The sequence below is a fragment of the Ylistrum balloti genome, unplaced genomic scaffold (genome assembly GCF_031769215.1).
Source record: "Ylistrum balloti isolate Yb309-2 unplaced genomic scaffold, AGI_CSIRO_Ybal_v1 Utg370048, whole genome shotgun sequence".
NCBI classification, from domain to species: domain Eukaryota; kingdom Metazoa; phylum Mollusca; class Bivalvia; order Pectinida; family Pectinidae; genus Ylistrum; species Ylistrum balloti.
Window position 1 is genome coordinate 436,923 of NW_026782102.1, and position 11,382 is coordinate 448,304.

Genomic DNA, 11,382 nt, shown 5'->3' on the forward strand with positions numbered 1-11,382 from the left:
AGTTGCATAATTTCCATGTAAACCACTCGACAGAGTTCGTGGACTCGGAAAACTATTTGGGGTAGGTGTTACAGACACAATTGGTGTCAATGAGCAATGATCTGCGCATTACTTATTGGACAGATAGTATGATAGTGATGATAGGTTCCTTTGTCAAAGTTTGATGTTGATCGCTTCTGACACGGAATTGTCTCGCCTAGTTCATATCACATACCGGGATTTAAATAGCTTTTTCTACAACACTTCCATTACGCTAGACTGCACAGTTTCGAATTTAAATCACTCAAGGTCATGTTAGTTGCTCCCCCAAAGATAACGCGGCGCGGTATCTGGTGTTTATGGGTGTAATGTTATAAAATCTTGGATTGAGTTGCGTTACAGGTAATCGATCAGTTGGTCTATTAGGTTTGACTCTGATCGTGATGGCAACACGGACAACGTTTTATGTTCAATCAGGACATGGTAGCGTGGTCTCATTATTCTACCATTTTGGTTTTTTTTTTTTTTTTTTACAAATTTTCGGTTGTCTAGATCCCCCGATGTCCCAGTTGTCATTTTACACAGAATAAGTCCGAGAAAGGTTATCCCATGATGTTAAGTGCATCATGTCTGTAAATGGAATCTTAACCACAGTTAATCCTCAATAGGGATTTATCAACTCTTGGAGTGTTGTAAGTTTTGTATATACCGAGTAAAAGACAAATAACGCGTTCGAGTCTTAATAAGTCCGATGTTTTTGGATACCAAAATAAAAATGAAATCGTTTACTAACATTCACAACATTCTATATAGCTTTTAATAATTGTACATGTTTTTATATTTTCTTACTAGCACTGTAAGGGAGGAATACTCTGTTGCTCGACCTTTTCTATTGGTTTGATAGGTAATTAAATATGATGGCTGGGTAAGATAATTGTTTAAGATAATATTTTCAGGTAATTTCTCCGTTTTCATGTTGTACACTTTTCATTTGTAAACTATCCTATGCACAGTGGCGTAGCCAGGATCTTAAGTTGGGGGTGGGGCAAAAATCTGGCAACGCCGGCGAAGCCGTGAGTTGCGAGCGCCAAAGGCGCGAAGCTTTGGCGAGGGGTCTGAGGGCCCTCCCCCAGAAAATTTTGGCTCCATTTCCTGCATTTTGAGCGTATTTTGAAGGAAAATAACGACACAATAATACTCGGATAAGTCGATATAATGTATTGAAATAAATCAAAGTTAGAAAAGATACAAATGGAAACAAAATAATGTCGGACTACATGTACATAACAATCAATAAGAAATATCAGTAAATGACAACATACATAAAGATAAAAAATCAGCATAGACTACTGCTCGACAAAATGCAAGTAGAATCGATAAAATCACTGAAATATAGATATGAAAAATACAGATGCAGAAAACTGAAAAATGCTCCCCCCCCCCATTAAAAAAACTCAACGGATTTACACGTTTCACAAAAGTCACCTCTGGGACAATTAGGGGGGGTGGGGCAGTTCCCACAGCCTTGACATATTTGATTAATGTCTTTGCATTAGCAATAGATTAACAGGACTCGTCAGTGATGCTACATCATACAGCTATTTCGTCCTTCTAATACTCGTTAACGATGTTACATCATACATCTGTTTCGTCCTTCTAAGACTCGTTAGTGATGCTAAGGACTTAACTGTTGTTGAAAGCTTGCAGGTGACTGCGGAAAATTTATGGTACTCCTGATCAAATTGTGTTCCTGCAGAAGTCAAAACTTGTCGATTAAGGGTCGGAAAACCTCCCCAAACTGAACACGCTGATTTTGTAAACAATATATATCTGATCAATACTGAAATCAGTGATCAGCCCCTTTTACACTTCAACATTTATTCATTCTGAGTATCCCTGCTAAGTTAATTATTTCGGCACAGACCATCACCGACCTAAAGGCTAGAAGGACAAAACATACATGATTACGCTTTTAGCTATCTTATTTTTTAAAATTTCGAAACGGTATGATTAATATATTCCTGCTGTATGCGTGGTTAATTAAACAGTCATTTAAGTTTGAATTCAATACTATTACAGCAACTTTATATGCAGAGCGTTTGAAGTTCGAATGGAAACCGAACACGACATATCGTTTTCCTATCATAAATACAACTGTAGTCAACCAATGGTAGCTCAAGCACAATGTATTGTGCTATAAAATGTTCAGCACAAATATGTCGCGTATTTGGCGATACAACCGCAAAGTGAACTGGATGAAGTTGTAAAAAAAATACGAACGATCGGTTGAGTAGAATTTTTAAAGAGTTGATACCCGGCTTACGGTCATGAAACATCTAGAGTATCGTGTTTCTCTTACGTTAAAATCTCAGTGAAGCGTGTCCTAATTTAGGCACGGTCATGTCTATTTCTATCAACACACTCAGGATACCACTAATCATACATTGAAATAGTTTATAATTTCTATTGAATTAGACGAAAAGTCAAAAGACCTCCTTATCCTTCTTCTTTTCCTCCTACTCCTCCTCTTCCTCCTTCTCCTCCTCCTCTTCTTCCTCCTCTTCCTCCTCCTCCTTCTTCTTCTCCTCCTCCTCTTCCTCCTTCTTCTCCTCCTCCTCCTCTTCCTCCTTCTTCTCCTCCTCCTCTTCCTCCTCCTTCTTCTCCTCCTCTTCCTCCTTCTTCTCCTCCTCCTCTTCCTCCTCCTCCTTCGTCTCCTTCTCCTCCTCCTCCTTCTTCTCCTCCTTCTTCTCCTCCTCCTCTTCCTCCTCCTCCTTCTTCTCCTCCTCCTCTTCCTCCTCCTCCTTCGTCTCCTTCTCCTCCTCCTCTTCCTCCTCCTTCTTCTTCTCCTCCTCCTTCCTCCTCTTCCTCCTACTCCTCGTTCGTCTTCTCCTACTCCTCCTCTTCCTCCTCCTCCTCTTCCTCCTTCTTCTCCTCCTCCTCTTCCTCCCCCTCCTTCTTCTTCTCCTCCTCCTCTTCCTCCTCCTCCTTCCTCCTCCTCTTCCTCCTCCTCCTTCTTGTCCTCCTTCTCATTCGTGTCCTGTTCCTAGTCCTTGTGCTCCGTCTCCTCGTCTTCTCCTCCTCCTACTCCTCCTCTTCCTCCTCCTCCTCGTTCGTCTTCTTCTCCTCCTCCTCCTACTCCTCCTTCGTCTTCTTTTCCTTCTCCTCTTCCTCCTCTTCCTCATCCTCCTCCTTCGTCTCCTTCTCCTCCTCCTCCTCTTCCTCCTCCTCCATCGTCTCCTTCTCCTCTTCCTCCTCGTTCGTCTTCTCCTACTCCTCCTCCTCCTCCTCCTTCGTCTTCTTCTTCTCCTCCTCCTCCTCCTCTTCCTCCTACTCCTCCTCTTCCTCCTCCTCGTTCGTCTTCTTCTCCTCCTCCTCCTCCTACTCCTCCTTCGTCTTCTTTTCCTTCTCCTCTTCCTCCTCTTCCTCATCCTCCTCCTTCGTCTCCTTCTCCTCCTCCTCCTCCTCCTCCTCCTCTTCCACATCCTCCTCTTCCTCCTCCTCCTCCTCCTCTTCCTCATCCTCCTCCTCCTCCTTCGTCTCCTTCTCCTTCTCCTCCTCCTCCTCCTCTTCCTCATCCTCCTCTTCCTCCTCCTTCTCCTCCTCTTCCTCATCCTCCTCTTCCTCCTCCTCCTTCTCCTCCTCTTCCTCATCCTCTTCCTCCTCCTCCTCTTCCTCCTCCTCCTTCTCCTCCTCCTCTTCCTCATCCTCCTCCTCCTCCTCCTCGTTCGTCTTCTCCTCCTCCTCCTCTTCCGCCCTGATCTTATTCAAGATTTTTAACAAGATTTGGTGTGGTATGAAATCAGAAACACAACGGTATCAACCGGATGTTTAATTAAACAAAATAATCTACCTGGAGGCTAGTCAAAAATTTCATTTTGATCGGTGTACTCCAGAGTTTCCTTCCAGAGTCACGTTTATTTTTTGAATACGTCATCCTTTTCCATCGACCTTCCTTCCTCACATTACATACTTAATATGCATCATTTGTAAGTTTGAAGGTGTAGTGGTAAAGTTGATACTAGTTATATGGGATATTTTTCTATGTAACTGTTTAATTAGATGCTGCACCTCCAAGACAGTAGACGTGTACACGCGTACAGGCTTTATCCACACATAAACAAAAAAAAAATATTCTCACATGGTCCCAGTTTTCCAATTAATTAGAATCAACCAGTGGTTAGTGAAAAATTCAAATCGCCGCCATTTATCAAACTGGAGCATTAAAGGGAAAGGTAACATTCAAGATTGATCAACCTGACCTGTCTCAACAATTCTGCAGTCGTGAAATGATAAATGAAGTTTTGTTTTATTCATGTCTGAAAATGTTCACTAATCAATGATTATCCCTAACCAGACTTTGAACAACCGGGTCATGATATTGTTTTACTGTTTTTTTCCAGACACAGGATGTTCGATGGACATGAAGAAAACGCTGACAGAAGGCGATATATTCACATTCAGGTGTAACGTTTCGGAATCTGATGCTTTGGATTTGTTCTCTAACCCACTTAAATATTTCTTCCGCGATCAAACATCCGGAAATCAAGTCAAGATCTCAGAAAACAGACAAATAGTGGACGCATCATCTCCCTGGAGAGTTGATATCCATCCGAACTCAACCAGCAGCTTTTTTTTATTCGAATTATCGGGAAGTATGTTGAAAATTAGCACTTTGTTGTTCTGTATTGCCAAACAAATCCGTGTAATAACTAGATATACATAGACTATGTGTTCTTAAACTAGTTAAAATGGGGTTCATGTGATTAATACAATACTTCCGAACTTTAAGACAGTATAGTTTATTTCAAAAAGATAAGACAGTACGATACTTCCTAACTTTAAGACAATATAGTTTATTTCAAAAAGATAAGACAGTACGATACTTCCGAACTTTAAGACAATATAGTTTATTTCAAAAAGATAAGTCATTATAGTTTATTTCAAACTTATAAATCAGTATAGTTTATATTAAAATAATTAGACAAGATAGTGTATTTCTAAATTATTAGACAGTATAGTTTGTTTCAAAATCTTAAGGCAGTATAGTTTATATTAAAATAACTAGACAGTACAGTGTATTGCGAATTGATTATACAGTAAAGTTTATTTCAAAATGAAGGAATTGTTAATTGCAATCAGCAGCTAATTGTTTATGTCGTCGCAAAGCAGTATCATGTTGTATATATTTGTGTCTATACTAAATGTATGACTACATGATATATCAGTACCCCAACAATTTGGTACCACATCTGGAGCAAAGATCTAATTGTGATAAAAGAAGAATAATCAAATTGTTTTTATTATGCATTTTGATCAGTTGTCTGATAAAAGTCAGTTTGAACATTTGTTAAATCAGATTTGTGTTTTGTATTACAGTGGTAAATATGGAGAGCTCTGGAACCTACTACTGTACCAGAAAAAATGTCAACAACTCAGTGATCCTAACAGTGAGAGAACTAACACGTAAGTTGTCCATGTTAGTCAATTAATCAGTATTTCCGAATTTTACCTGTAGAATTTCTTTAATTCAAATATCACCGGATGACCTGATATAAAAAAAAAAACATCGCCACTGTAATGTTCCTCCGGGCTGTTTGACACACTGGTCATACACTGGGTTTTGTATGAATCTGTATAGATCATCGCTTCTTACTACAAAAAAAACTATGCATTTTAAACATTAATATTCTTACAACATATCATTGTTGATTTCAAAATATTTAAATACTTAATTTGGTGTTATCCACGAGTTAACATCTGTCAATAGTACTTAGAAAGAATTACGAAAAATTGTTGGATTAAGTGGCTGTTGCACCGCCCTGTCTAAATTTTGACTTTTTTCGATCTCTTTGTATTTTCCTTTGTCGCCTCCTAGACTTAAAAAATTAGGCCTTTCGCATCACTGACGAGTCCTAGAACGACGAAACAGCAGCATGATTCAGTTTAGTACATTTTTCTGGCTCTGCTGTATCTAACTAAATCATTATTAAGAAACTGAAGATGCAAATCCTTCTACAAGATGCAATTATCTGTGTCACTCGTCGCGATCGCGTTTGAATGGGTCCTAAGTAAAGTATTTGCAGCGACCATTAGGATAATGGAACCCGTCCTCTTCAGATATTCAGATTTTCATATGTTAACGTCGTTCAATTAAAGATCTGTTTGATGCAGCTCGCATTGAATACTTGGAATGGAATACAATCGTTTGCTCTTTGTTTGATGTTATACCGATGTCGATTGAACTCATACAAAATAAGCTGAATGTCATAATGTATGGTGCCAAACGGCTATGTGTAAACCAAAACATTCCAAGGTGTGTTATTTCTTTCTTACAGAGGATGTGAAAACAATTGACTTTTCCATATCGGCTCTCGATGAATTTGGAGTTCCTGCCGGAGAGGAGTTCATTGTGACAAGATTGGAAGGCCAACAAGATCCTGAACCTAAGGTGGTGCACATTGATTCCGGTTATTATCAAGCCATATGTAATGCGGAAGAGGGTATCCCAAAGCCTAGATATGTACTGAAGTCTGGAAATGCTGATCTGGCTTTCGAACACATGAAGAAGGTTCTTCTCAACTCGGCAACATCAGATTTATCATGTCACGTTGAGAATGGAGAATTTGCTCATCATCTCAAGTTCCTTCTGATGATTAATGCAGGTATGATATAACTAATTGACTGAAACATTCAATAACAGAACCTGGTTACATCTGTGCATATTGTATAAATAGTAGCCCACAAAATTATTTTTACCCGTCGGATAAAAATGCCGAATTTTACCTTCAGAAATTGAAGTTTGGTTTCAATTTCAAATTTTCACCCAACTTTTGTGTTCGCTCTATTGCAAATAAAGGCGAGTTGGGTGAATCTAAACTGCAGTTAATGCTTTTTTCTTTATTAATTGTTATCATTCATTATCATCATTATAAAACATATCTGTTACATGGACAATTCAACAATAACACTTAGAAATATTTTGTTTATCAAAATCACATCGGAATTTTTCAACGTCATATATATTATGTATACACCATGTGATAATTATTTGAATTTTGAATTAATTTCAATTTATCACGAAATATTACATCGACAATGATTGCATTTGTCACCCGTTCCCAGATTGTGTCGTCTGGATGTGTATTGTCTACCGTTATATCACACTGATGAAAGTTTTAAAAATGTGCTCATTCATAACTCTTGATTAGTCATTGACCGCAGTTCTATGACCTGAATATCATGCATTTTTTTGCACAGGACATCCCGAGATGGACTGCAGCTCTCCGACTGTTGCCACTGGAGAGGATGCAGAATTCGACTGTCTGGTGACTGGTAAAAACCTTAAGTGTGATCACTTTTCCTGGATTTCGGAACTAGATGGGAGCCCGTTCAATAACAAAGCGAACTACACAGTAGATTGTCAAGTACGTTTGATCTATAACGGTATATTCGGCACTTTCTGAAAAGTAAAACAGATCACAGGTTCTATTGAAAAAGAGAGATAATGATGGGTAGCATAAATGTCGATTATTCCGTGATGAGTAATAAGTCGTGTTACAGTAGAGAGATGGGTAGTAATGAATCGTGTTACAGTAGAGAGATGGGTAGTAATGAGTCATGTTACAGTAGAGAGATGGGTAGTTATGAGTCGTGTTACAGTAGAGATATGGGTAGTAATGAGTCGTGTTACAGTAGAGAGATGGGTAGTTATGAGTCGTGTTACAGTAGAGAGATGGGTAGTAATGAGTCGTGTTACAGTAGAGAGATGGGTAGTAATGAGTCGTGTTACAGTAGAGAGAAGGGTAGTTATGAGTCTTGTTACAGTAGAGATATGGGTAGTAATAAGTCGTGTTACAGTAGAGAGATTGGTAGTAATGATTCGTGTTACAGTAGAGAGATGGGTAGTAATGAGTTGTGTTACAGTAGAGAGATGGGTAGTAATAAGTCGTGTTACAGTAGAGAGAAGGGTAGTAATGAGTCGTGTTACAGTAGAGAGAAGGGTAGTAATGAGTCGTGTTACAGTAGAGAGAAGGGTAGTAATGAGTCGTGTTACAGTAGAGAGATGGGTAGTAATGAGTCGTGTTACAGTAGAGATATGGGTAGTAATAAGTCGTGTTACAGTAGAGAGATTGGTAGTAATAAGTCGTGTTACAGTAGAGAGAAGGGTAGTAATGATTCGTGTTACAGTAGAGAGAAGGGTAGTTATGAGTCTTGTTACAGTAGAGATATGGGTAGTAATAAGTCGTGTTACAGTCGTGTTACAGTAGAGAGATGGGTAGTATTGAGTCATGTTACAGTAGAGAGATGGGTAGTAATGAGTCGTGTTACAGTAGAGAGAAGGGTAGTAATGAGTCATGTTACAGTAGAGAGATGGGTAGTTATGAGTCTTGTTACAGTAGAGAGAAGGGTAGTAATGAGTCATGTTACAGTAGAGAGAAGGGTAGTAATGAGTCGTGTTACAGTAGAGAGAAGGGTAGTAATGAGTCATGTTACAGTAGAGAGATTGGTAGTAATGATTCGTGTTACAGTAGAGAGAAGGGTAGTAATGAGTCATGTTACAGTAGAGAGAAGGGTAGTAATGAGTCGTGTTACAGTAGAGAGAAGGGTAGTAATGAGTCTTGTTACAGTAGAGAGAAGGGTAGTAATGAGTTTTGTTACAGTAGAGAGAAGGGTAGTAATGAGTCGTGTTACAGTAGAGAGAAGGGTAGTAATGAGTCGTGTTACAGTAGAGAGATGGGTAGTAATGAGTCGTGTTACAGTAGAGAGAAGGGTAGTAATGAGTCGTGTTACAGTAGAGAGAAGGGTAGTAATAAGTCGTGTTACAGTAGAAGGATTGGTAGTTTATGAGGTGAGTCACAACAGAAGTGTGTTCCATTGGAAAGGTGGGTAGTTATGGGCCATGTTACAATAAATTCCTTGACAGGAAAGAGCTTGGTAACGGTAGTTAAGAGAGGTATGACCTATATAGCAACGACATGGTTTGAAGAAATAAGATCGGTTTGATTTAGAATTTTTACTCTTTTCCCGATGATAATATTGATGGAATAAATTTTGTATATTTCTTTTGCGTGTAGGTACAGGAAAGTGGAAATAGCATGATAAATGTGTTGAAGTTTAAGAATGTCATGTCATCTGATTTTGACGAAGGTTACATTCTGAAATTTGAAAATCACCTTGATGAAACATTTCAAACGGTGAACAAACTGAAGAAGAAGAAGAAGATGGGTAAGGAAAACTGTACCGTTAGAATTAGTAATATCTATTGTATTAAAGTCTGCATATCTGATGTTAAATTGTCTATATATTTAGTGTCTGTATATAAAATGTCTTACTTCTGAATATTTAGTGTCTTATTGTCTGTATATCAAATGTCTTACTGTCTGAATATCCAGTGCCTTATTGTCTGTATATCAAATGTCTTACTGTCTGAATATCCAGTGCCTTATTGTCTGTATATCAAATGTCTTACTGTCTGAATATCCAGTGCCTTATTGTCTGTATATCAAATGTCTTACTGTCTGAATATCTAATGTCTTATTGTCTGTATATAAAATGTCTTACTGTCTGAATATCTAGTCTCTTATTGTCTGTATAACTAGTGTCTTACTGTCTGTATACCAAGTGTCTTACAGACTGTATAACTAGTGCCTTACTGTCCGTATAACTAGTGTCTTACTGACTGTATAATTAGTGCCTTACTGTCTGTATACCAAGTGTCTTACAGACTGTATAACTAGTGCCTTACTGTTCGTATAACTAGTGTCTTACTGACTGTATAACTAGTGTCTTACTGACTGTATAATTAGTGCCTTACTGTCTGTATACCAAGTGTCTTACAGACTGTATAACTAGTGCCTTACTGTCCGTATAACTAGTGTCTTACTGACTGTATAAATAATGTCTTACTGACTGTATCACTAGTGTCTTACTGTCTGTATATCTAGTGTCTTGCTGACTGTATAAGTAGTGCCTTACTGTCTGTTTAAGTAGTGTCTTACTGACAGTATAGCTAGTGTCTTACTGTCTGTATACCAAGTGTCTTACAGACTGTATAACTAGTGCCTTACTGTCCGTATAACTAGTGTCTTACTGACTGTATAATTAGTGCCTTACTGTCTGTATACCAAGTGTCTTACAGACTGTATAACTAGTGCCTTACTGTCCGTATAACTAGTGTCTTACTGACTGTATAACTAGTGTCTTACTGACTGTATAATTAGTGCCTTACTGTCTGTATACCAAGTGTCTTACAGACTGTATAACTAGTGCCTTACTGTCCGTATAACTAGTGTCTTACTGACTGTATAAATAATGTCTTACTGACTGTATCACTAGTGTCTTACTGTCTGTATATCTAGTGTCTTGCTGACTGTATAAGTAGTGCCTTACTGTCTGTTTAAGTAGTGTCTTACTGACAGTATAGCTAGTGTCTTACTGACCGTATAAGATGTGTTTTACTGACTTTATAAGTAGTGTCTTACTGACTGTATAACTAGTGTCTTACTGTCCGTATAACTAGTGTCTTGCTGTCTGTATATCTAGTGTCTTACTGACTGTATATCTAGTGTCCTACTGACTGTATATCTAGTGTCTTACTTACTGTATCACTAGTGTCTTACTGACTGTATAACTTGTTTTTTCTGATTTATATCTATCGTCTTACTGTGAGTAAATTTTCATATCTTACTGTTAGTGTCTTCAGATCAGAATACTCATTTGTAACTTCTAGCGTCTGCTGTGTCGATTTATTTAATATAGTATCGCAATATCAATATCTATAATGTCTATATGTTTTAGTACTTGCATCTCCTGAATAGGCATGTTTTAGAATCATTAACCTGGTAGCATATTCATATGATACTAAAGACATAATGATATTCTTTATCATATTGATGTTTATTTTAGAAGTAAACATTTTTGAAAAAAAATCATACACTTATTTTAACTCTGTTTCTGTTGATACCCTTATGTATTGGTTTTATCTTTTGTATAAAGCTTATTTATTTAATTTATTTAATTCGCAATTTCATTTCGGAAAAAAATGTTTCAGAAATAATAAATTCAGCAACAACAGTGGTGCCTTTTGGAATGATGTCTCTCCTCTTCCTGTCCGTACTGGGACTCATCCTGTAGACAAGTGGAGAAATGGCTTCAGATGCATGTTTCGCATGTTACTTACTGGAATGACAGGTTTAAGTATAAGGTCTAGTGGTGAGGGAGAGAGGGACGCTTGGCCGACCACAATAGTTTATCCTTTGTACGCGAGATCTACATCGGGTATTTGTGTTTCTAGTGTTGTAATGCGTTGAACACCGTACCGATATAGACGGTCACTAGATCTGGTACTTACCTGTATGTATATCCTCGTATTAATGTGGACCATGAGGAGGATCCGACGAAAAT

The 11,382-nt window shown here is 38.2% G+C and overlaps 1 protein-coding gene across 1 annotated transcript; it reads left to right on the forward strand.

The window, feature by feature from the left end:
* Nucleotides 1-4,391: 4,391 nt before the first annotated feature.
* On the forward strand, nt 4,392-11,112 carry LOC132549202 (uncharacterized). Its single transcript, XM_060213119.1, has 6 exons — nt 4,392-4,631; nt 5,356-5,442; nt 6,315-6,641; nt 7,237-7,403; nt 9,054-9,204; nt 11,030-11,112. Exons 1-6 carry the CDS (start codon nt 4,394-4,396, stop codon nt 11,110-11,112), a joined length of 1,053 nt encoding a protein of 350 aa, XP_060069102.1. The 5' UTR covers nt 4,392-4,393.
* The last annotated feature ends 270 nt before the right edge of the window (nt 11,113-11,382 follow it).